The following is a 26,575-nucleotide window of genomic DNA, read 5'->3' as shown; positions in this document are numbered from 1 at the left end:
TTTACATCATTCCAGGAAAAAACAGAAAAAAAAAAAAGATGTTGAGTGTGTTATGTGATTTTAATTAAAGGAAGCTTGCAATGTTAGTTTTTTAAGAAAAAAAATTGTTTAATGGCGGGACGCGGAACATGGAAATGGTGTAACCAGAAGATTGTTTGACATGGAATTGTGTGTTTGAAACTTGCAAAAAAGTTTTGATTTATATAAAGTCTAAATGTTGATGGGGGGAGAGACATTATAAAATCAATTAGTTATAATATTATATTACTAGTCTTAATTGATTGATGTTACATTTGATATATCATCTCATCACATCATCTCTTACATTCTTGGACAATTTTAATTCAATAAAAAGTCATTTATTGCCTTGCACATCTCTCTCTCTCTCTCTATATATATATATATATGTATCACTTGTTTTTAAAAAAAAAAGAAAAATAAATTTGACAAAATAAAATTTGAAAATTTTGAAGGTGTAATCCGATATGTTGATCCTTATACATTATACTAAAGAATTTACTTAGAGGGGGTAATTTATTAATTTACTACAAAAATTATTTTGTATTTAATAAAAAATCGATCACTTACAGTAATGGTGAATCATTTCTTTTGATTGATAGTAGTGACAACTCAATCACCACCGATTTACAATATTTATTTTTGCGCTTCACTATAAATGTATAAATGTTTAAATATGACAATTATACATATAAAACACTTATTTTTTGTTGTTTACTTGTAAGTTCACAAAATTACCACACCACCCCCTGAGGGTTTGAGATTTGAGTGGTATGAAAGTCAAAGGTGACGAGTAAAAGGTATTAGAAGGGCAGTTTGGGGAATGTCATAGTAGCCCCACCTCACCCCCACCCCCACTCCCTTTAGAGTTTAAAGTGAAACAGAAACTGAAACCTCTTCTTGCAATCGTCACTCACTATCATCTGCTTCGGGGAAACGTCACCAGCTTTTTGTTCGTTAAGCAACTCATCACAGGCCAAGAAGAACCGAGCCCCAGCAGAAGATTTGCAGGCGGAGACATAAATACTGCAGACAGATTAGCACAACACATTCTTTCAACCTCAATCAACATAGGTGATTATATTATTATTATTAATCATACATATCTCTCCTATATCCTTCCTTTTCTTTGTTTTTTATCTTTCTAGTTCTTGGGATTTCATGTTGTCCATCTGAATGAAAATTTTCAATAGTTGTTAGAAACCCAAGTCTTCCGCACGCTGAAGAAGTATGTTTCAAGAATCATTTTTTTAAGACTGATGATCATCTTACAAGAATCAATAGTTGTTAGAAATCCATAGTCTTCCTGTTCTCTGCGTGTATGTGTGCAATGAAAGAATTTGAGTAACAGCGACTGGAGAATTTTCCTGGAACATATGATTTTTCTTTTTTGTGGCAATGGGATTTCGGAGAATTCAAAAATCTACTCATCCCTATTTGTCCTATATATTTGCTTTCTCGACTCAAACTCCTCTGATGTTCCACTTCACCTCACCTACATTACTTTCCTGCGGTTTTCAGGTTGCAATTGTTTGTTCTATATAATACACAAGTTACCTTCAATCCATTAATGGGATCCACCGCCGAACCAGCCCCGGAAGTAAACGACAGCAAGCCACCAGGAATCCAATTCCTAGAGTACATAAAAGGATCTGCCATTTCTTACAAGTCATATCAAGCACTTGTCCTAATTGTGACGTTTTTCGCCTACTTGGCCTACCATACGACCAGAAAAACCACAAGCATTGTCAAAAGTGCTCTTGATCCGCAGACGCCACGCACAGATACAAACGCCCCCTTCTCATGGAGAAGGGCTTATTCTCACCAGCCATTCGAAAGCACCAAGAATTTGTCTGCTCTTGGAGCTGGATGGCCACCCTTTAACGGCCGCGATGGGACAGAAATGCTCGGTGAGCTTGATGTGGCGTTCCTGTTCGTGTATGCGGTGGGGATGTACTTCTCCGGTCATGTTGGTGACAGAGTTGATCTTAGGGTATTTCTTTTTGTAGGAATGGTTGGAACGGGCTTGTTTACTGCCCTGTTTGGAGTTGGATACTGGGCAAACATCCATATCTTTTCTTACTACTTAGTAGTTCAAATGCTTGCCGGATTGTTCCAATCCACTGGGTGGCCCTCTGTGGTCGCCGTTGTGGGAAATTGGTTTGGTAAGAAGAAGAGAGGACTTATAATGGGTGTTTGGAACTCTCATACATCTCTTGGTAACATTATAGGTTCTGTGGCTGCTTCGATATTGTTGAAGTATGGGTGGGGTTGGTCCATGGTTGCTCCTGGTTTAGGCATTGCTTTTGTTGGCATGGTGCTGTTCTTCCTATTGCCGGTTAGTCCTGAATCAGTTGGAGCTGTTGTGGGAGATGATGAATTGAGCTCCTCCAAGAAAGTGGGGGAAGAAATAAGACAACCTTTGCTGGAAACAGAGGCAGATGCAAAGGATGCTGTGGGGTTTCGACAGGCTTGGAGTATTCCTGGGGTTGCGCCTTTTGCTCTTTGCCTTTTCTTCGCGAAATTGGTGGCCTATACTTTCCTATACTGGCTTCCTTTCTACATTAGCCACACAGGTAAGTGAGTTTCCTAAATATAATTCTTGGGCTTATTACAATGATCTCTGTGGAAGTTTGTGTAATTACCGACAATATCCCTCGTATTTCTAAGATTACAAACTCTCAACTTTCCATATCTAAGAAATAAAAACCTTACAATTATCTTAATTATGGGGTTAGATACAGAACAACCGGTCCTACTTCTTGGAAATAGAATATTAACACTCCATCAAATTCTTTAACCTTAATGAAATGAAGTGTTATGTAAATCTTATAAACTAAAAGTGAAAGTTCTCGTAATTTCAGAAGCGGGAGAATGTAGTCAATGATTATACCAGCAACCGGGGGAGGTTGTTACGTCTTTTTTGCATTGAAAATAGGTTCCTATACACAGCATTGTCTCTCTCTCACACTTATTGCATTTCATTGTGACATCTGCAGCTATAGAGGGGAGGTACCTGACGGATGAGGAATCTGGAAACTTGTCGACTATGTTTGACGTTGGAGGGGTGGTCGGAGGGATCCTGGCAGGCCACATTTCTGATCGTCTAGATGCAAGGGCCATAACAGCAGCAAGCTTCATGTACTGTGCTATCCCAGCTCTCTTTCTGTACAGAAGCTACGGCCACATATCAATGACGTTAAACATCACACTCATGCTGGTCACAGGAATGTTTGTGAATGGGCCTTATGCTCTTATAACAACAGCAGTTTCAGCCGACCTGGGAACACACAGCTCGTTAAAAGGCAATTCACGGGCTTTAGCCACTGTTACTGCTATAATAGATGGAACAGGCTCAATTGGGGCAGCCATCGGGCCTCTACTAACAGGATACATTTCAGCCAAGAGCTGGAATGCTGTATTCACAATGCTAATGGTTTCAGCACTAATATCTGGTTTGCTTCTAACAAGACTTCTTGTGGCCGAGGTGGCTGCAAAGATTCAAGGGCCGGGCACACAAGAACTTCCTGGGTCAAGGGCGGCTCTGCCTGAAGCATGATTTTACTATAGAACTGCGTTGTTTTCTGAGTTCTCGTGCCTCCGTGTGCTAGATATTTCGGCTCAGATGAGTAGCCACAGTCGATATGAAATCGAGTGGTAAATAGTTTGTGGTTGAGGTCTTGATAGAAGATGTTTTTGCGTCATTCATGGTTGATGTTGTGATGGGAAGAAATGGTGATTCCCTTGTTTCTATTACATGTAAAAATAAGTAGATAACCTCATTGTACAGTCTTGTATACTACATGGGACAATATATGTCCCTAGAGAAGGCCAGAGGAAATGGCTATCCACAGGTCTAACATTATCATTTGCTCTTTTGAGTTCTTTCAATCAAAAGATATCTTATTCTCTCCAAAGCTAGTTTCAACTTCACGTTTTAAATTTAACAAATCACAAGAACATAATTTTTCCTTCCTTAAGTCAAGTTCAACTCAAAACCAATACAATTGGGGAACAATGACGAATTCATGCTTCATAATATCGAGCTGCTTTAGTTTGATTCAACTAAAGTTTGATAAAGTTTGATTTGATTACTATACAATTAATTCAAATGCAATTTTGAAACTCAATCACAATCCAAACATATTTGATAAAAATACCTTCGTCTTGACTCGATTTACTCTACATTACTCATGATTTGCAACTCCTAAAACTCTGTTTCTGGGAGAAAAACTGGGGAAATGACCAGTCAAATTCATTGATAAAGCAACCATCTTTTCATCAATTAATCACTTACACATATACGATCACTTATCACATCCATCCAAGAAATACAATTCAATCAAACGATCACAGTTTAGCCCACAAACCAGCAGGCAGTTTTGGGGGGAAAAAAAGAGAGGAGGAGAGATAAAAACCTGAAATTTAAATAAACCAAAACTGCGATCACGCTCAGTCAAGTGCCCAAACGGCGTCCTTGCGGTATTTTTCTTTCCACTTTATTGGCAGTAAAAAGAGCTCCATGGACAACCTTCTTGATGTTGGGGACGCTTTGGGCTGTGTAAATTCCACTTACTGTTGAAGCTACGAGCAAGAAGCTGCTCCTTACTATACCCATCGTTCTTTTGCCCTATTGGTGAGTGGCATTCTCTGATTCGAACTGGAAAATGAACATAGATTTAGGGCTGTTCTTTTCATGTTGTGGGTTCTCCGCGGGGATTGTCCGCCATGCGCGGCGGGTGGTGTAAAGTTGAGCCGCCGCTCGGTTGCAGTAGAATGCGTAGATAGCGTCTGACAAAATAACTCCATGATTAAGCAACGCCGTGTTGCACATTACATTTTTGTCCTCCCTCTAATATTAATTTTTCCTTTTTTACTATTTGAATAACAATTACATTGTGAAAGAGAGTTTTCAAAATAAGGGCATAACATCACAGTTACATATATAATTATTTTTCATTTTAGGTATTTATTATTTTTTTAAAAATGAGAGAATATTCATCTTTTTAGCATCCATTTTAGGTATTTATTATTTTTTTAAAAATAAGAGAACATTCATCTTTGTACCCTCTTTTTTTTTTTCTTTTTCAAATTCTTTCCGTATCTATATGATCTTTCATTACTTTCTAGCATCCAATAAAGTTTAAATGCATTTTTCGTTCTATAAAACTTGTCATTTAATGTTTTCTTTCTTTAATTTTTTAGGGTAGGATTTTAGTCCTTTATCTTTTTAAGTTTTGTGAATTTAGTCATTCTTTTTCCTTCAGAATTTACCCTTGTAGCTAGAAAATGCATGTGCATCTCACATGATCTTTTAAAATTGGGTTTATTATTCATATTGGCTCATTTTTTCAAGCATTTTTATCTTTCAACCTTCTAGGATATCACTTTTTATCCTATATTTTTTAGTTTTCGCAATTTCAACCTTTTCTTGCACTCTAGTTCATCCTTCTCGTAGGTAAAGATAAATTTTGACAAAAAAAAAAAGAAAACTAAAATCACTAATTAAAAAGATGAGCCAAAATACTATTACCGAACATAAAGAATGATGATCTACGGTGCCAGACAGCAAATGCATTTAACCCCATCTAATAATTACTGTAGTAAATTTTTGTTATTTTAATTTGAAAAATATGGTACTCTAATATATATATTAATATAATTTTATTTATTTAATATTGTAGCTTTCAGACAATTTTGGTACTAAAAAACTTAGGAGACAAGTGGATACGGCACGAATGTTAGTGACACACATGAAGAATTTCAGAATTCTGTCTCATAACATGTTATTAGCACTCCAAGATAACTACTCCATTAAAGTCTTGCATTGGCAGAACAAGACAAAGGCCCGTGATGTGGGTGAAACTGCTACAAATCAAAACTCCGATCAAATATGCACACCATATACTCAACTACGCAAATCAATTGCCTAAGTACAGACCCCAAGGATCCTAGCCCGATGTTGTGTTTGCAGGTCATGAACCCAAATGGATTTGCGATGTTGTGTTTGCAGGTCACGAACCCAAATGGATTTTCAACCTGGTCAGCTCAGACCATTCGACCAATTGCACGTCTTTTGATGTACTCAATTAATTGACTCCATCACTTAACCGTTAAGGGTTTTGGTAGGGGACAACTCCTACTACCCTAACTAATTAGTATTATGTTTGCATACTACGTACGACCCAAAAAAGTTTAGGACCACCCGATTCAACCATTTAAAAGTGGGAATTAGCAGCAAACAGTGGGAGACTTCCCCTGAAATCTCGAGAAATCTATGGAGACAAGAAGATGGGGGGGGGGGGGGGGGGGGTTCCTGGAAACAAACTTAAGGTTTTTTTAATTTCATGATATCTGACAATTTGTTGTTAGAGTTTGGGCATTAGGGACATGATCAGTTTCCAGTGCTAATCAGCTTGCTAAATGTTTGGAGCATGTCTGTAGATCTCCAAACATTTGCATGAATGCACCAACCCATGGAAGCATGCAGTTAAAGGTGTCATGTTTTCGAATTTTGAGATGAAATATTTCATTTCACGTTTGATCTCACACGAATGTCTCAGATTTCATAGGTATACTAACAAGATATTAATTTATAAAATGAAGGGTTAAATACACTTTGCACTCTTAAATCATGCATCAAGTGTATTTACACCCCTAACAAAATGACTCTTCATGATAAATACTAATTTTTTTATGATAAAAATGCCCTTATTATTTACACCCCTAAAATATAATATGAATTATTATAAATTTTTTATTTAAAATAGACATTACTCAAAATATATAATTTTTGTATTGAGTATAGAATCTGTATAAACTCCTTAAATTTATAATTATGATATCTTTTACACAACTAGTAAAACATTTATAAAATTTTAGCATGTGTTTTTATATATATTGATTTTTTTAAGAATTATTAATACAAATTTAAGATATTACATCAAATTATATATACTGTAAAATCTGCAAATCTAAAATATAATTAATACATAAAATTCTATAATTTTTTAAGTAATGATATGATATATTTCTATTATGTGGACATGTAATTGAATAAAAATTTATAAATTATATGAATTTGGGTATATATGAAAAGTGAAATTAACCCACATAATTTATTTACTTTATAAAATATATTTGCATATATTGAGTCATAATTTTTTTTGTGCTCCATAATTTATAAAAAATTATAAATTATAAATAAAATAAAATGTGAGTAAAGTTTTAAATTGCTAAAAATAATTTAGGGAGATATTTTAATAAAGCATATTTTTAGAAAACAGAATAAAAAAGTGTAGGGGTAACGTTTTTGTCTTATCAATTTCAAATTATTTTGTCAGGGATGTTTTTGTTACTTTTCATATGTTTGGAGTGTAGACAAAATGTATAGTTCATGAATGCAAAGTGTATTTAATCCTAAGATTAAATATAATGTAATAATTAGCAAGATTGAAGAAGTAGAAGACAAAGTAAGTACAGTAATAATGTCAAAGTAAGAACCCTAATTTAAGGACTTTAATTATATTCTTTTTATTCTTCCTAAATTGAGGCTTCCCAGGTAGTAACTATTTTGTTTAATTTCTGGCTTTTGTCTAACCTTTCAATAGTATTTTTGCAAGGAGATTGAACTTTTATTAAAGTCATCAGTGGAATTCAAATTATATTTTTATTCTATAGTTTCTGATTTTGAAATACTTAAATTAAATTGATTTAAATAAAAAGTTGTAAGTAACTGCTCTCAACCAATTACATTTTTAAATTTATTGATAAAATTATAAATCTAAAATTGTTTCTCCAAACGTTCTAACTTCAATTTTTTTTTAATTTTTAAACATTCTCAATTTTTATTATTTCTTAACTAACAAATTTCTTTGACCTAAAGTTTTTATTTATTTATCGAAATTACCCAAAAATAAAGTTTTAGTCTTAACCACTTAGTATAAGTAATAAGTTGGAAAAAGAAATTACTACAACAACATATTATTATTATTTTAAATTAATTCCCACATAAATCAAAAGTGAATATTCAAATTTGGAGGAAAAGCTGAGTTGATAGGGACCTGACAAAAGTGTTAGAAAACGTGAAGTTTGGGGAGGAGACAGACAGGGCCTCCTCAACTTCATTTACTCAATCATACGTCTTCTCAACACTCCACTCCCCTCCCCTCCCCATGTTCCAATCCTACACTCTCTTTTGTCTCCTCCAACACCTAATTTTGTATCCACACAACACAATGCCTTACCCTCTCCTATTTACTCTACTAATTAATATTATACTTTTCTACACTTTATTAATCATATAATTAGTAAATTAAATTCAAATCATAATCTTCCCAAAATTTTAGTTAAAATTACTAATAATTTCAAAATTCATTCTTTATAAAAAATAATCATAATTATTCAAACCCGACCCGTATTGCATCGCATCACGCTTATTTAATGCTTAATTGTGGTCTTGTACACAACAGTATGTCTGAACTCGTTCTCGGATCAAGACTGTCTAATCATAGGCGAGTCAGAGGTCATAGGCAGTCTCAACACATGCACACATCTTTGTTTATATATATATATATATTCCCACACTCTTCTCAGACAACACAGAATTTTCCCCATCATAATCACTCAATTATGTGTGCGAAAATTCCTCTCCTGCTCTTGCTTTCTTGTTTCCTTACAATGCATGCATGTAACGCTAGACCTTTTGCTGGAGCCACTTCGATTTCACACAAGGTTTGTGTCTCTTCCCTTATAATTACTTTATTTACATTTCATAACATGTCTTCTAATATCAATTTTTTTTTGGGTTTGATAATACAGGTCGAGAAGAATCTCAAATTCAACAAGAATCATAGTTCAAACATGAAGAATACATTTTGGAAGCGTTTAAATCCAATGGAAACAAAGGATTTATGCCAGAAAAACAAAGGCATAGAAAGAATAAAGTCAGGTGTATTTTTGATTAAGCCTCGTTGTGTATCCATGTCTTGGCCTAAACCAGACATTATCAAGAAATATTACAAAAATCTTGGAACTTTTTCAGATTATTCTCGGCCAACGACGAGACCTCCTACTCATAACTGATTTTTGTTCAAAAATTTTAGTTAGGTCTATATGATTTAGGACATACAAGATCCTATATATGTAGGAGTGATGATTTATTCACTAATGTTAATTAGATTGCTAAATTTTTTTCTTAGGATTTTGTCTATTTTGTTACATATATATATCTTGAACTCGTTATGCATATGAGAAATGCAGGAAGTGAAGATTGTAATAATAAGTCTTCTGATCTTCACAAGGGTTTGCTGCATCCCTCAATCTCAGAGGTAATAAATTATAATTAAGATGCTCTTGGAGTATTTTATGTTGTTCTTATATATATATATATATATATATATAGTTCACGATAATTAATAATTAAGAAATAAGAGATAATGTGTGTTTCAAGAAATGACACTGAAAATGACTAGTCAAAATGGAGATACAATTAGGTCATTTGTTTGATATGGACCAAATGGTCTAGGACAGATGTCATGTACAGACATGTGGATTCTATGTCATTCCATCTATAGTCCTCAATTCTCCTGTCAATTCCAATCACATTTTATCATCAACACTTCAAATTTATTCAACATTAAATCATATCCAAAACATTTTATGTTTAATTACATATCAGAATTTTAGGGTAAATTACACTTTTGGTCCCTATTTTTGGCCAAAATCAGTTTTGATCTCTAAATTTTTCAAGGCACAATTTTGACGACATTCCATAAAAAATATTTTATTAATTGGTGGGCCAAATTTAGTTGGGTTAAAAATGTGAGGACATATGGTAAAGTATTAGAAAGTAAAAGAGATGATATGATTGGATTTGTGACATTATTCTACCTATGTTGATGATATGTAGGCTTCAAGATGGCCACATGACCTCGATGTTAGAGAAATGGCCATTTTCAAGGACGAAGATTTATCAAAGACGGATTATCAGCCACCCCATCGTAAATCACCTATTCACAATAAATAATTTAATTATTTTCCTCGTTATTTCTAATTTATTATTATTATTATTATTACAAAATAGGTAAAATAATACGTGGAAGTCCACCATGGAGTGTTTTTAGTTAAATTACCCTTTACTTGCTACTTGTGTTTTGTATACGATCTTTGTAAGGTCCACGGCATTGGAGCCGACTGGTTTTTCAACTACCTCGCTCTCTCTTTTGGGATCTATGACCAACAATGAGGCACCAAAAAGGGATAGTACCGACGTGAAAACTAAAATAACTGTCCATAGCTCGGAATATAAAAGAGGGATACCTTCTTGCTTTCAAATACAACTTCTAAAGACGTATTTATATATATTTCATCTGCCCTTACTCATTAAAGGGAAGTGAGAAACTTTCACTTAAGCCCATAATCAGTAAAATGAAGGTAATACCAAATTTTGTTCTAATGCTTTCTTAAACAGATATAATTTATTTTATAAATAGATTTTCATATCCGTCAAAATAAAACTTATAAATATGGATAAATACTAAATATAACGGATCAATCAAAGAAACAATAAGGTGTATAAAAGTAAACTTGGGCCATCAACAATACGGCCCAATATTGGGTTAGGATGTCTGGATGGGCCACTACAATGTTGGGCCACCACTTACAAGCTAATCTATACGTTCAAAGAGTGTTTGCAATATTTTTTATTGTTTATAATAAAAATAAATTATAAGTTAAATATTATAATTAATTTAAAAAGAAAAATTAAAAATAACAAAAAGTGGGTAAATACAATTTTGATCCCTATATATAGTTACTTTTTTGTAATTTCGGTTCATAATATTTACAAATTTTAATATTTTTTATCTTATAGTTAAAACATGTATTAAAATTAATATAATTGAGAAACATAATCGTACTATACGACATGGCCAGCACATGCAACATATCGAAATTTTGACAGAATTTATACTACCAAATCGTGAGAAATACATCCGTTTGTTTTTTATCAACCAATGATCAAAATTAACTTTAATTACTTGGGAAGTAAAATTAATAAGATTGAAATATAAGGAGGCAAAAGTGATTTAGCAAATAATCTAAAAGATAAAAAATAAAATTCTCCCAATACTAAAATACGACAGAGGGAGTCAAAAGTAAACCATTAAAAATGGGCGCCTACTTCTAATAATTATTTTCATCAGACAAAATTCTAATCAGACACGCACAAACACGTCACACCTCTTACCCAATCACCTGCTCCTACTACTACTACTACTATAATCATAATAACAGCTCCATTTGCAACTCATGGTCTCCCTCCATCCTGGAAATGGCCACCCCCTCCTCCCATGCGCCGCCTTCCTACTCCCCCATCCCCGCCTCCTCCCGGCGGTTCAAGAAGCAGCTCCTCCCCAGCATCTTGTATTCATCTATCCTTTTGTTGCCATTAGTCCTCGTGATTGTCAACAGAAGGCCAGAAGGGGTGTCGCAGGTACCGCCGGAGAAGGTCTCCCGGCTGATTAGCCACGGAGGGTTGACTTTTTCTTGGACTAATATTATGCTGTCATGGCAGAGGACGGCTTACCATTTTCAACCAGAAAAGAATTGGATGAATGGTACGATTATACACATTATACATATTCAACAATTTCCTTTCAAAAATAATAATAATTATAATTTAGACATTATGATTTTTTTTGTATTTTGCTAATTAGTATTTTTAAAATCTTTTGATTTGTATGGAAAACTTTTGGGGGGCGCATTGTGGTGGACTACCGCTCTCCGACAGATCCTAATGGTAAGTGGTTAAAGAACTCTTTTTCTTTAATTAATTTGTCTAAAAGTAATTAAAGACATTTGAATTCCATATATTCAAAAATTATCACCGTGAGTCCTATAAAAGAAAAAAGGAAAGAAATGGTCCATATATTGCATATAGTGTACAATAAATTATTATCTAAGTATTTAAAGAAATATATATATATATATATTGCATACAAGGAATATTTATATTAAATGTAATAGAAATTTCAATGCCAACTTGGATAGGATTTGCAAATCCACGACATGATGAGGTGGAATTTACAATTACAATATTGACATGGTAACAATGTCAGGAAGATGCATGTGTACATGACAGGTCCATTGTTTCATAAGGGATGGTATCACCTGTTCTACCAATACAATCAAGATTCGGCTATTTGGAGCAACATCACATGGGGCCATGCAGTATCAAGGGACCTCATCCACTGGCTCCACCTTCCTTGTGCAATGCTCCCTGATCAATGGTACGATATCAACGGAGTTTGGACAGGATCCGCCACGATCCTCCCCGATGGTCGGATCATGATGTTGTACACAGGAAACACCCATGATCTCGTGCAGGTGCAGTGTCTAGCGTACCCCGCCAATCTATCCGATCCCCTCCTTCTTGAATGGGTCAAGTACCCGAATAACCCGGTCATGATCCCTCCACCGGGTATTGGCCATGAGGACTTTAGGGATCCGACAACTGCTTGGCGTAGCCCGGGAGGAGACAAGTGGCGGATTACAATTGGGTCGAAAGTCAATAAAATGGGTATTTCACTTGTTTATGAGACTGCTGACTTCTTCAAGTATGAGTTGTTGGAGGGGTACTTGCATGAAGTCCCGGGCACGGGTATGTGGGAGTGCATCGATCTTTACCCGATTTCTTTGAAGGAAGCAAACGGGTTGGATACATCAGCTAATGGGCCCGATATTAAGCACGTGATGAAAGCAAGTTTGTTTGATGACGGAAATGATTATTATGCACTCGGAACATATGACCCGATTGAGAACAAGTGGACTCCCGATGACCCGGAATTGGACGTGGGTGTTGGCTTAAGATATGACTACAGGAAGTATTATGCATCAAAGACATTTTATGACCAAAATAAGAAGAGGAGAATTTTATGGGGTTGGATCAAAGAAACTGATGCTGAAGAACTTCATATCCTGAAAGGCTGGGCTTGTGTTCAGGTACCATTTCGTCCTGTTTGTTTGTTGTTCCCCCTGTTTTTATTGGAGTTCTCCACTAGCTACATGGCTCAAAAGCAGTTCAGATAGTCTGATTTCATGCAGTCTATTCCGAGGACCGTTTTGTTTGACCCAAAGACAGGCAACAACATACTCCAATGGCCTGTAGAAGAAGTGGAGAGCCTGAGATCAGATAGTTTTGAGTTCAACGTAAAGCTTGAACCAGGATCGGTTGTGCCAATTGAAGTCGACTCAGGATCACAGGTTTGCTCCTCTGTCCGATAATCCAGAAACATAACCAAGCTTTCTACAATAAAACTACCGACACTGTGACTAAACAAATGCAGCTGGACATAGTTGCCTCATTTGAATTAGACAAAGAGGCGTTTGAGGAGACAACTGAAGCAGACGTCGGATATGACTGCCCTACAAGCGGTGGCTCTGTTAATAGGGGAATGTTAGGACCATTTGGCATCATCATTCTTGCTGATGAAAATCTATTGGAGTTGACACCAATCTACTTTTACATTGCTAAAGGGCATAACAGGAAGGTCGAGACTCATTTTTGTGCTGATGAGTTGAGGTTCGTTTAGTCGTTTGTGATTGCTCAATGGCTTTATTTTTACTGTAACCAACTTGTTTTATACCCGTGTTCTTGAGTGAAGCATATGCTGATTGTGCAGGTCATCGGTAGCTGCTGATGTGGACAAAATAGTTTACGGGAGCAAAGTCCCCGTGCTTGATGGTGAAAACTTAACCATTAGATCATTGGTATGTGAAAAAATTTGTGCACTCTTTTGTTAGATATCCTTGTGTTTTGCAACTCATGTCTCACTTCCCTTGTGTCTATTTCTTAACAAATTTATCAAAAAACGATTCAGGTGGATCACTCCATTGTGGAGAGCTTTGCACAAGGAGGAAGGAGAGTGATCACATCAAGAATTTACCCTACAAAGGCCATTGATGGTGAAGCACGCATTTTCCTGTTCAACAATTCCACGGGAGCCAGCGTCGCTGCTGTTGAGACGAGGGTGAGTGTTGTCTTTCACGTGTGGTGAAGACTTGCATACATGTGTGTGTGTGTTGTACTCCTCAATTTTCCTCCTCTTTGAGTGTTTTCTCCTGGCTTGGTATCGCCCCCAGACGTAGGATTTATATCCAAACTGGGTTAACAAATTCATGTGTCTTTTATCGCCTTCATATTCCACCTGTTATCCATCTTAACCCGATCCATTTCCTAACAACTGGTATCAAGAGCCTGGTTCAAGGAGTTAAGATGGAGGGAAAGTTTCCAGTCGAACGGTTCAATGGTTCCGACTTTGGGTTTTGGCGTATGCAGATGGAGGCCTACCTGTACGGGAAGGACCTGTACGAACCACTTGCAGAGAAGTCCGAGAAGACGAGTGATGAAGAATGGAAGGTGCTCGATCGAAAGGCGATGAGCGCAATAATCCTGTCGCTCTCTCGGAATGTCGCCTATCATGTGAAGGGAGCAAAGAGCACGAAGGAAGTTCTACAGACTCTTGCCGATATGTACGAGAAACCCTCAGCAATGAACAAGGTTATGCTGATGAAAAAACTATTCAGGTTGCAGATGGAGGAGAGGAAGTCGGTGGCCGATCACCTCAATGACTTCAACCAACTCACGACACAGCTGGCGTCTGTGGATATTGTGTTTGACGATGAGGTAAAAGCGTTAATTTTGCTTTCATCTTTACCTGACAGTTGGGATGTGGTTGTTACTTCGGTGAGCACTTCGTCTGGGAAGGAGAAGATGAAGTTCGACAACATCAGGGACATGATGTTGAACGAGGAAACCCGTAGAAAGCAAACGGGTGGATCATCTGGCTCTGCACTACATACAGAGTCCAGAGGGAGACCTGACACACGGGGTAAATACCGTGGAAGGTCAAGGTCCAGGGGGAAGAATAAAGGCAAGAAGGAGATGGTGTGCTGGAACTGCGATAAGCCCGGACACATGAAAAGCGAATGTCGGGCGCCAAAGAAGGAAAAGGAGGGCCGGACAGCGAATGCCGCGACGGAAGAGATCACGGATGCACTCTTGTTGAGTGTGAGCAGTTCTTCCGATGATTGGGTTGTGGATTCAGGGGCCTCATTCCACTCATGCAGCAACAAAGACATCATGGAGCCATACACCTCAGGTGATTTTGGCTTAGTTTATCTTGCAGATAACAAACCCTTCAAGATTGTAGGAAAGGGAGATGTGCGGATCAAATCAATGAATGGGTCATGTTGGACCCTACATGATGTGAGACACATACCAGGACTGAAGAGGAACTTGATCTCAGTCGGACAGCTGGATAGTGATGGATTCCACACGACGTTTGGAGACGCAAAGTGGAAGATCAGTCGGGGAGCAATGACTTTGGCACGAGGACTAAAGTCGGGAACGCTCTACATGGCGGGAGGATCCAGTTCAAACATCCCCTTTGTAGGAACTGTATCGCAGGCTAACCTGTGGCACAATCGCTTGGGCCACATGAGCGAGAAAGGAATGAACGTGCTGAAGTCGAAAGGACGGTTGCCCGAGTTAAAATCGGTGGAGGTGGGTCATTGTGAACACTGCGTGTTCGGAAAGCAGAAGCGGGTGAGCTTCTTGACCACAGGAAGAACTCCGAGGAAAGAAAAGTTGGAGCTTGTTCACACCGATTTGTGGGGGCCAGCACCAGTGTCATCTCTTGGTGGATCAACGTACTACATGACATTCGTCGATGACTCCAATAGAAAGGTATGGGTGTATTTCTTAAAAAGAAAATCTGATGCCTTTGATACATTCAGGAGATGGAGGGCACTAGTGGAAAATGAGACAGGTCTACAAGTGAAATGTCTCAGATCGGATAACGGTGGCGAGTACAGCAGTGAAGGTATCAAGAAATACTGCGCCGACCATGGAATCCGAATGCAGAAAACAATCCCGGGGACACCTCAGCAAAATGGCGTTGCTGAGAGGATGAACAGAACACTGAATGAGCGTGCGAGATGCATGCGATTGAAGAGCGGACTACCAAAGATGTTTTGGGCAGATGCAGTGAACACGGCTGCTTTCTTGATCAATCGAGGGCCTTCTGTCCCGTTGAACAACATGATACCGGAAGAGGTATGGAGTGGTAAGAAAGTGGATCTTTCTTTCTTACGTACGTTTGGTTGTTCAGCCTATATTTTGAACGATGATCGGACTAAGCTGGATGCTAAGTCGATTAAATGTACATTCATTGGGTATGGGACTGACGAATTTGGGTATAGATTCTGGGATGATCAAAATCGGAAAATAATTCGTAGCAGGAATGTTATATTCAATGAGGATGTAATGTACAACGACAGGAAGGTAAGCCCGGACGATGACAAGAAGGAAAGGGAATTTGTTGATCTCGACATTTCAAATTCCGGGATCATGAGACCAGCAGATACGGATTCAGTGGGAGTTCAGACGGACGAAACCGAACAGACGGAGATAGAGCCAGAACTAGTATCGGAGGAACCGATTACTGAAAGCAGCACACCCTTGGCACTAGGTCGAGAACCGAGGCTGAGAAGGGCCCCAGATAGGTACTCCCCCTCTCTTTATTACTTGCTTTTGTCTGATTGTGGAGAACCCGAATGTTACGCAGAGGCAGTCAATGATGTCCACAAGAGCAAGTGGGAGCTTGCGATGAACGACGAGATGAACTCGTTGAAGAAAAACAACACATGGGAATTGTGTCAGCTCCCAAAAGGAAAGAAGGCCCTACAGAACAGATGGGTCTATCGGGTTAAGGAAGAATCAGACGGGAAGAAGCGGTACAAGGCAAGACTCGTAGTAAAGGGATTCCAACAAAGATACGGTATTGACTTTACTGATGTTTTTACACCTGTTGTCAAGTTAACTACTATTCGTCTTGTGTTGAGCATGGTAGCGGCAGAGAACTTGGAGTTACAACAGATGGATGTGAAGACAGCCTTCCTACACGGGGATCTTGAGAAGGAGATATACATGGTACAACCAGAGGGGTATAATGGAGATGATCAGCAGGTGTGTCGTCTGAAGAAAAGCCTGTATGGATTGAAACAGGCTCCGCGGCAGTGGTACAGGAAGTTTGACAACTTCATGCTAGAGATAGGTTTCTCTAGATGCAATGCTGATCATTGCTGCTACGTGAAGAGGTTCGATGAGTTTTTTATCATTCTACTCCTGTATGTTGATGACATGTTGATAGCAGGATCAAATGTCAAAGAGATCAATAGGCTCAAGGATCAGTTATCGAGGAAGTTTGACATGAAAGATCTTGGCGAAGCAAGACAGATATTGGGCATGAAAATCACAAGGGACAAAGGTATTGGTAAATTATGGTTATCTCAATCTGATTATATTGAGAAGGTATTATGCAGATTCAAGATGGAAAATGCAAAACCGGTTGGAACGCCATTGGGAAATCAGTTCAGACTATCCAACAGTGATGCGCCCCAGACTGACTCCGAACGTGCAAAGATGAGAGTCACACCGTATGCCTCAGCAATTGGGAGCCTGATGTATGCTATGATCTGTACTCGACCGGATATAGCACATGCAGTGGGAGTAGTTAGCCGTTTTATGAGCAATCCAGGAGTGATGCACTGGGAAGCTGTGAAATGGATTCTTAGGTACCTAAGGGGTACTAAGGACCGAGCATTGGTGTTTGGTAAGGGCAAGCTTACCTTGTTTGGGTTTGTTGACGCTGATTTTGCAGAGAGTGACTATGACAAAAGGAGGAGCACTACAGGGTACGTGTTCACATATGGCGGTACAGCCGTATCCTGGGTCTCAAAGCTGCAGAAGGTTGTCACACTGTCCACGACGGAAGCTGAGTACGTGGCAGTTACTGAGGCGGCTAAGGAGCTCATTTGGCTGCAACACTTCTTGGGTGAATTAGGGAAACCTCAGGCAGATGTGATTCTTCATAGCGATAGCCAGAGTGCGATCCATCTGGCAAAGAATCCCGCGTTCCATTCGCGGACAAAGCACATCGAGATCAAGTACCATTTCATCCGACAACTTCTGGAGAAGAAGACACTGCAGCTGGAGAAGATCCAAGGAGAAAAGAATCCTGCGGACATGCTGACCAAGGCGGTTGCGATGGAGAAGTTGAAGCTGTGTACAGCTTCGACTGGCCTTGATGACTAGAGTGGACAAACCCGGCGGTACCAAGAAAGAAGTGGAGAAAAGCTAATCAATCTTCAAGTGGGAGATTGTTAAGTTGTGAAGATTGATTTGAAGAAGAAAATGATAACCTGATTCAACTTAGAAATCCCAAGTTGAGTTGGAGAAGGATAACTCGATTCAAAGTTGAGTTGGAGAAGGATAACCCGATTCAAAGTTGAGTTGGAGAAGGATAACCCGATTCAACTTAGAAATCCCAAGTTGAGTTGGAAAAAGGATAAGTCATGGCTATATATATACTACTCTTATTAGCATTGTTTTATAGAGCAAAGTAGAATAGAGTAGAGAGAAAAGAAAGAGTTGAGATGAGGGTGAGTGTTGTCTTTCACGTGTGGTGAAGACTTGCATACATGTGTGTGTGTGTTGTACTCCTCAATTTTCCTCCTCTTTGAGTGTTTTCTCCTGGCTTGGTATCGCCCCCAGACGTAGGATTTATATCCAAACTGGGTTAACAAATTCGTGTGTCTTTTATCGCCTTCATATTCCACCTGTTATCCATCTTAACCCGATCCATTTCCTAACAGCTGCATCCGTCAAGATCTGGAAGATGAGCTCCGCAAATATTCGCCCCTTCCCCTTGGAATATGGAGTTAATTAAGTTGTTAAAACTCATGTGCTTGTTAACAATGTCGTGTTAGCTTTGCTTTTATTTTGTAAGAATTACAAAGCTCTTGGAAATTTGGTCGCCCACTCAATATTTTCACACCAATAATTTCTTACAGATACATAAAGTTTATAGGATGAATTTAATTATAGTGTGTGAAACATGAGAAGATGCTCCAAAGTTGGAAATAATCAAAGTGATTTGAGAGTAATTGGAGCAAACCACCTTGCGCCAGATTAATATTTCAGAATTTAGTAGTAATTAAAAGTGCAATTTTGTTAAATAAAGTATATAAATTCATTCAATAATATGGGCCAACACAGGGTTAGGATGTCTGTATGCCCCACCCCTTTCAACTTATATTGTTTATTTTCCATAAAATATTTTCTATGAAATTTAAATCTAAGAAATATATGGTAAATGTTGCTCTTATAAATATTGCAATTTATATTTAATGAAAAAAGAAACAGAGAGTAAACCGTCGCCAAAGAAGGTAATAACCGTCGCGGCAGTTGATGAGCAGCCAAAGCTTTCAAATAAAACAGGAAACTAACTGAGCGAGAAATCAATTACTTCACAAAAAATGACACGGAGATCAGTCATCTTGCAGAAGAAACTCCACCAACTCGAATCCAAACTCGCCGACGTCTTCCGCTTCCCCCTAGGCCAAAACCGCGACCCCCGCCACCAAATCCTCGTGGACGATATCGAGCAGCGCTTCATTTTCCTCAACAATCTTCTCAGGGCGGAGGCTGCTTCTCGGCCGCAAAACGCGGACTGCCTGCGCGAAGTCGGAGAGAAACTCGACGGACTGGAGGCCGCGTTTCGGGGCTGGGATGAGTACCGAACTTGTGCACAGAAGAATTATCTCGATTGTGATACTCCATCGGTGTGCTCTGATTGCACTCAGACGCTCCTGAACGACGACGTCGCGGCCAACGCGGTGCGTGGATGGGATTTTGAAGGCGAGAGGCCGCCGGAGAAGTGCGTGGATGATGATAATATGAAGGAGGGAGAAGGGTTGGGGAGAATTTGGGGGAAATTTGCCAAGTATTGTGGGGCGTTTGGGAGTGGGGTGATTGTTGGCGGCATTTGCGTGATCAATTTTTATTCTTCGTCTGATTTCAACGGATATGAATCATGTTTTCGTCCTCCAGCTACCTAGTAAGACATGAATTGTTGTTCTTTAGGTTTTTCTTTTTCTCTATGTTGTTCTTTTGTGTTTTATGCTAACTCAAACCCATTGTAGAACCGAACTCTGATGATTTTGTAGATGGAAATTCTCTTCTTTCAAGTGTTATTGGGCATTGCTTACTACTTTCTTATGTGAAATCTCAAGTTATCTTTAAAAAATGATTCAAATTAAATTAGACAGTTTTTATCATAAAAAATCAACATAATTTTGTAGTCATCATTAAATAAATACAGATGAAAAAAGAATTATTAAAATTATGATCATATCTCACAAATAATTTAATAAGGTGAATCAATTCACTATTATTTATGTGAAAAATAAACAGAGGGCTTTTTGCATCATGTTAAATAAAAAGGTAATTTAAGACATGAGGTGATGGGTATGAATGATTTGAGGGGTCTTTTTCTCTTAATTGCGCCGTTGATCATCACTGCCTCCGACCAAAGAGTGTCAAAAAGGCAACAAGCTTATTACCCCACTAATTCTCATTGTTAAACCCATCACGTGTATCATGTCACCCAACCTTCTACACCCTTCACACGTTCTATTTGGTAAGAAAATTTAGTTGGTTTCACGATGATCAACATAAATTTGTTGACCAATCTAAAATGCTCTACTTTCCAAATCTACTACCTGTTTTGTTTATTGCCCATGTGATTCACAAGAAAATATAAGTAACGCAGCCAATGATGTGCGGTTTAATTGGTAAAATTTCAGGTTTTATGATTAAAAAATTACATGGATTTTAGTTCCCCAATTTATGTATATTCGTCTATTTTAATATAATTATTGATTAATTATATATATATATTTAATATTAGTAATTGATGGATTTTTTTGTTAATGATTTATAGTTTAATTATAATCAATTAACTAGAAAGGAAGAAGAAGAATAATTCTCCTACATTCAAAGAAAGAAGCAAATGTATTTTTTGATGGGAAAAAAATATTCAAATTGTAATGATTCAAATGCATGAACAAAATCAATTAAAAGGCTACGGATCGCTTGTAAAACATTAGTGAATTATAAATTTACAATTAACAAAACTTTTTTTTTTTAATATTTAGATGCTATGGGTTAGAATTTATACTTCCACATCACTAATTCTGAATTATTACTTTTCAGAGTAATATTACAAAATTCTTTAATGTTGATTTTTTTTAAAAAAATTTTGTATTTAATTATTTTAATTATTCAAAAAGAAATAAATAAAATAAATTCTTAAAAAAAATCCTACTCAAATTGGATTTGACTGGAATCATCTAATTATATAATAAGTGTGATATACTTATAATGTGATTGGTCATTTTTCCTAAATTATATATCAATCACACAATATGTATAATAGACTTAACTCATAATTTATTGGAATTTGGCTAAAATCAATTGAACTAGAATTTCTTTACTCCTACTTACCCAAATTAAATATATCCAAAATCAACTAATTATACAATAAATATAACCACATTTATGATTAATTATTATTTCTCAACTTTATATTAATTATAGAATAAATATATTATACTTAATTTGTAATTAATTCTAAGGAGATGTAACTTAAGTTGAATTAGGATTTCCACACTCCTAATGTAGATAGGCAAAAATCCTTATTTAATACTTTTCCACTCTTTATCTGACAAATTTCCAACTCAGACAGACATCTTAGCCAATCACGTGTTGCTGCTTCTATAATTACAACAACTCCTCCATTCCTAAATTACTTCAACTCAGTCTCCCTCTCCATCCCTCCCCCACTTCCACAACAATGGCCACCCACTCGCCGCCCTACGATCTCGAAGGGGCCATGTCCTACTCCCCCATCCCCGCCGGCCCCCACCGCACCTCCTCCGCGGCGGAGCCCCACCGGCCCAAGAAGCTCCTCGCCAGAATCTTGTTTTCATCTTTCCTTTTGCTGTCATTAGTCCTCTTGGTTGTCAACCAAAGGCCAGCCAAACTCGATATTGTAGAAACCACGCCGTCAACTTCAGTTAATGATTTTTCTCCGGCGAGGCCTCTGACTGAGCCACCGTCAAGGGGGGTGTCGATGGGAGCGTCGGAGAAGGTTTTCCGGCGGGTTAGCGGCGGAGAGTTGACTTTTTCTTGGAGTAATGTTATGCTGTCCTGGCAGAGGACGGCCTACCACTTTCAACCGGAAAAGAATTGGATGAATGGTAGGTTTCTACCTTATACATATGCAACAGTTATTTCCCTTTTTTCTTTTTAATTTAAGAATTTAGACATCACGATTTTCCTATATTTTTGCTAATTAATGTCCGTATTTATTATTCTAACTATTTCCTTTTTTAATTTTTTGATTTGTATGGAAAACTTTTGGGGGGCGAATTGTGGTGGGCTCTGCGACAGATCCTAATGGTAAGTCGTTCAAGAACTCTCTTTCTTTATTTTTGATTTGTCTAAAAGTTCGCCAAAAGCGCTTTCTAAAACTGGTAAAAGTGCTTAGCCAGTAACCTGAAATTTAATCAATAAAGACCTGTAAAAGTCTAATTTAATTCACCAAGTCAGAATTTACCAATATGTCGGCGTTATTTTATTTTAATAATAATTATTTTTAAAATTATAAACATTAAATTTAAATACATGATATGCTGATTATGCGATGTAAATTTATAATATAATTGTAATTAATTCAATAGGAAAAAGAAAAAAGAAAAATAGGAACTTCTATGCTAAGCGCTTATTATCTTTTTGCTAATTTTTCTGATGAAATTAGGCGAATTTTCAAGGATTTGATATTGGTAATTGGGATTTGGATGAGTAAGGGAGGGATAAGTGTTCTGAATCTGGAAATTAAAATATTCAGCTTTAGTACAATAATAATGTATGTTTTATAATACATAGTGGTGGACCAATGGGGTTGGGGGGTGGGTGGGCGTGGATGATGCCCACTCTTTGTCTTGGGGAAAATTCCAGGCCCTAGCTTTCATCACTTTGTCAAAATCATTCATGATGTTTTTAATTTTCATAAATGTATTGTCCTTTTATTACATTCTTGAGACATATTTGAAGTATATTAAGAAAAAAAAACATAATGTTATGGTTTGTGGATAATCTATGTGTTCTTTTATTTAGTATAGATGAATTATGAATAGTAATAACTTGTAAATTTTTGTCATCGATGAATTTTTAAAAATTACATTTTGACGCTATTTTTGTCACTTAATATATATTATTCAGTGAGAAACTTTGACAAAATGCATGTGTACATGACAGGTCCATTGTTTCACAAGGGATGGTATCATCTGTTCTACCAATACAATCAAGAATCAGCTGTTTGGGGCAACATCACATGGGGCCATGCAGTGTCAAGGGATCTCATCCACTGGCTCCACCTCCCCTATGCAATGGTCCCTGATCAATGGTACGATGTTAACGGAGTTTGGACGGGGTCGGCCACGATTCTGCCCGATGGTCGGATCATGATGTTGTACACTGGAGACACACATGATGTCGTGCAGGTGCAGTGTCTAGCCTACCCGGCTGACCTATCTGATCCCCTCCTCCTTAAATGGGTCAAATACCAGAATAATCCGGTCATGGTCCCTCCACCCGGTATTGGCCATAAGGACTTTAGGGATCCGACAACCGCTTGGCTTAGCCCAGATGGTGATAAGTGGCGGATCACAATTGGGTCGAAGATTAATACAACGGGTATTTCACTTGTTTATGAGACTGCTGACTTCTTCAAGTATGAGTTGTTGGATGGGTACTTGCATGAGGTCCCGGGTACGGGTATGTGGGAGTGCATTGATTTTTATCCAATTTCTTTGACGGAGTCAAATGGGTTAGATACATCGGCTAATGGGCAGGGTATTAAGCATGTGATGAAAGTAAGTTTGGATGATGACAAGAATGATTACTATGCGCTTGGAACGTATGACCCGGTTAAGAACAAGTGGACACCCGATGACCCGGAATTGGATGTGGGTATTGGCCTAAGATATGACTATGGGAAATACTATGCATCAAAGACATTTTATGACCAAAATAAGAAGAGGAGAATTTTGTGGGGTTGGATTAGAGAAACTGATGCTGAAGCACTTGATATCTTGAAAGGATGGGCTTCGGTTCAGGTACCATTTCATCCTACTACCTAGTATAATATCACATTACGTACAAATATGTATTCTTGCATAGTAAATTTTGTAGCTGCTAAGCTCCTACCTAGATTGGACAGCCTAGGAGTTCATATTCTTTGTTTGTTTGTTTTTCCCCCCTGCTTTGGTTGGAGTTTTTTCTTATATTTCCCTCAAAAGGAGTTTTGATTGTTTCATTTAATGCAGTCTATTCCAAGGACCGTTGTGTTCGACCAGAAGACAGGCAGCAACATACTCCAATGGCCTGTAGAAGAAGTGGAGAGCTTGAGATCAGATAGTTTAGAGTTCAATGCGAAGCTTGAACCAGGATCAGTTGTGCCCATTGAAGTCGACTCAGGATCACAGGTTTGTACTCTGTCCGATAATCCAGAAACATAACCAAGCTTTCTACAATAAAGCTATTGATTTTATGACTAAACAAATGCAGCTAGACATAGTTGCCTCATTTGAGTTAGACAAAGAGACGTTTGAGGTGACAACTGAAGCAGACATCGGATATGACTGTCCTACAAGCGGTGGTGCTGTTAATAGGGGAATGTTAGGACCCTTCGGCATCGTTGTTCTTGCTGATGAAAATCTATTGGAGTTGACACCAATCTACTTCTACATTGCTAAAGGGCCTCATGGGAAGGTCGAGACTCATTTTTGTGCCGATGAGTTGAGGTTAGTCTCGTTATTTTTGATTGCTCAATGGCTTTAATTTCATGCAGCCAACTTGTTATAGCTGTGTTCTTGAGTGAAACATATGCCGACCGTGTAGGTCATCGGTAGCTCCTGATGTCGACAAAATAGTTTATGGGAGCAAAGTCCCTGTGCTCGATGGTGAAAACTTAACCATTAGATCATTGGTATGTCAAAAGATTTGTCCATTCTTCTGTTAGAGTTTTTCTCAATTTCAACTCATGTCTCACAGTCCTTGTGTCTATTTCTTAACAAACTTATCGAAAAACGATTTCAGGTGGATCACTCCATTGTTGAGAGCTTTGCACAAGGAGGAAGGAGAGTAATCACATCGAGAATTTACCCTACAACGGCCATTGGTGGTGCAGCGCGCGTTTTCTTGTTCAACAACGCAACAAGAGCCAGCGTCAATGCATCCATCAAGATCTGGAAGATGAGCTCCGCCAATATTCGCCCGTTCCCTTTGGATCAACTTTGACGCATCCAAAAATCGTTGTTTTCATCCATTCACACTTGATGAAGGAAAGAGATGGGAAAAATTGATTATGAGATTATTTGTCTGCTGGACCTTAGCTTAGAAATGGAAGGCTTGTCCAGCAGTTGTTCAATAGTTTTGGCGTGTTTTTGGATTTTTGAACATGTGATTTATGTAATTATTTGCAAATAATTTAAATTTTAATTTTTTAATTTCTCTTCCCTTTTTCCTCCTCTAGTATATCATTACAAGGTTGTAATAAAACAAAATATCAATTTTATATTGAATTCTTTGTTGCAAATATCAAATCATCTTCTATGTAATTTAATATATACACATTATGTACATAAGAATGATACATATTTCATTTTAGAAAATATTATATGGGACCGACAGGTTTTGACAAACAGTCGGTACAATAAAGTTTAGTGACTTGCTGAAGGTTGGCGTATGGAAATTTCAAGTAGCATATGACAGACAATTATGGTTGAAAATTGCGTGTCTACATTGCTACATGAGGCTATAGATGTCCCAGAAATTGTGGGTTTGTTTTAGACAGTTTCTTGGGCAGATTTTTGCTTGCAGTTGGGGTTGTCAACTATAATGTTGTAATTGTATGTTCTGACCTAGACTTGCACGTTTATGTAAGGATGAATGAGAGTTCATTCTTGTGCGAGCGGGTTCTTTGTATCTGAAATTAAGGAATAAAATATAAGGTTGAGCTTTGGTCTGAAAATTCTCTATTTTGCCTGATTATTGTGTCTTCAGGCAATAACCTGGTGGAGTAAATCCTCACAATACCTAAGTTCAGCTCATGTTATTTTCTCAATTTTTTAAAAACTATGCGCAACTTTATTCATATTTGTATTATTTCAACGTGATGTGCTATATTTTAGTAAATCAATTACAATGACTTTATGATCTCAATCATTGACAACTGTAACAATTAATATTAAATCGTAACTATCATATGATGTTTTAAACTCATAATTTTACCTAAACTACACCCACGTATTATATTAATGTTTGTAATTTTGGATATTTACCAGCTGTTTTTCCTTTTTTTTTATATATAAATTATTATGTGTAGAAATCAGAGTATTTTATGAATGAAAATGTTGACTATTATAAGGTCAATCATACAGTGTTGATGTTCCCAAGAATAACAAAAATTGTAGAATAAAAAGTTAGGTAATTATTGATCATAGTAAAGTCAAATAATGATGGATTAATGAATGATTCTTAATAACATGTGGGTACGCAAATACATGAAATCATTGCAACTACTCATGT

At 37.4% G+C, this 26,575-nt stretch overlaps 2 protein-coding genes and 2 long non-coding RNA genes across 5 annotated transcripts; 3 read left to right on the top strand and 1 right to left on the bottom strand.

Annotated features, from left to right (window-relative positions):
- Positions 1 to 893: 893 nt before the first annotated feature.
- Positions 894 to 3,935, top strand: LOC105179218 (putative glycerol-3-phosphate transporter 1). Its single transcript, XM_011102817.3, has 3 exons — positions 894 to 1,092; positions 1,540 to 2,594; positions 3,018 to 3,935. Exons 2-3 carry the CDS (start codon positions 1,589 to 1,591, stop codon positions 3,575 to 3,577), a joined length of 1,566 nt encoding a protein of 521 aa, XP_011101119.1. The 5' UTR covers positions 894 to 1,092; positions 1,540 to 1,588; the 3' UTR covers positions 3,578 to 3,935.
- On the bottom strand, positions 2,600 to 4,917 carry LOC148787595 (uncharacterized). The gene is made up of 2 exons (XR_016066333.1): positions 4,437 to 4,917; positions 2,600 to 3,298 (listed from the first exon to the last, which is right to left on the bottom strand). It is a non-coding gene; the product is annotated as an uncharacterized LOC148787595 (long non-coding RNA).
- Positions 4,918 to 8,507: 3,590 nt separating this feature from the next.
- LOC110011310 (uncharacterized) lies at positions 8,508 to 10,227 on the top strand. 2 transcript variants are annotated; one of them, XR_016066494.1, is made up of 4 exons: positions 8,508 to 8,751; positions 8,839 to 8,968; positions 9,280 to 9,347; positions 9,929 to 10,227. It is a non-coding gene; the product is annotated as an uncharacterized LOC110011310 (long non-coding RNA). The 2 variants fall into 2 exon arrangements; XR_016066493.1 differs by having other exon boundaries at positions 8,839 to 9,347.
- An 11,483-nt stretch (positions 10,228 to 21,710) lies between these two features.
- LOC105179219 (beta-fructofuranosidase, soluble isoenzyme I) lies at positions 21,711 to 25,494 on the top strand. Its single transcript, XM_011102818.3, has 7 exons — positions 21,711 to 22,182; positions 22,376 to 22,384; positions 23,243 to 24,102; positions 24,313 to 24,471; positions 24,554 to 24,789; positions 24,887 to 24,974; positions 25,085 to 25,494. The coding sequence occupies exons 1-7, from the start codon at positions 21,777 to 21,779 to the stop codon at positions 25,283 to 25,285; spliced, it is 1,959 nt and encodes a 652-aa protein (XP_011101120.1). The 5' UTR covers positions 21,711 to 21,776; the 3' UTR covers positions 25,286 to 25,494.
- The last annotated feature ends 1,081 nt before the right edge of the window (positions 25,495 to 26,575 follow it).

This window comes from Sesamum indicum, linkage group LG7 (genome assembly GCF_026168435.1).
Source record: "Sesamum indicum cultivar Baizhima isolate 11 linkage group LG7, ASM2616843v1, whole genome shotgun sequence".
Taxonomy (NCBI): Eukaryota; Viridiplantae; Streptophyta; class Magnoliopsida; order Lamiales; family Pedaliaceae; genus Sesamum; species Sesamum indicum.
This window is presented reverse-complemented; position numbering and strand designations above follow the sequence as displayed.

Excerpts from the sequence above, each read along its gene's own strand:
- LOC105179219 (XM_011102818.3), top strand. The coding sequence starts at position 21,777 with ATGGCCACCCACTCGCCGCCCTACGATCTCGAAGGGGCCATGTCCTAC. Across the intron at positions 24,472-24,553 it reads AAGTCGACTCAGGATCACAG|CTAGACATAGTTGCCTCATT; the intron begins GTTTGTACTCTG and ends AAACAAATGCAG. Across the intron at positions 24,975-25,084 it reads ACTTAACCATTAGATCATTG|GTGGATCACTCCATTGTTGA; the intron begins GTATGTCAAAAG and ends AAACGATTTCAG.
- LOC105179218 (XM_011102817.3), top strand. The coding sequence starts at position 1,589 with ATGGGATCCACCGCCGAACCAGCCCCGGAAGTAAACGACAGCAAGCCA. Across the intron at positions 2,595-3,017 it reads TTTCTACATTAGCCACACAG|CTATAGAGGGGAGGTACCTG; the intron begins GTAAGTGAGTTT and ends TGACATCTGCAG.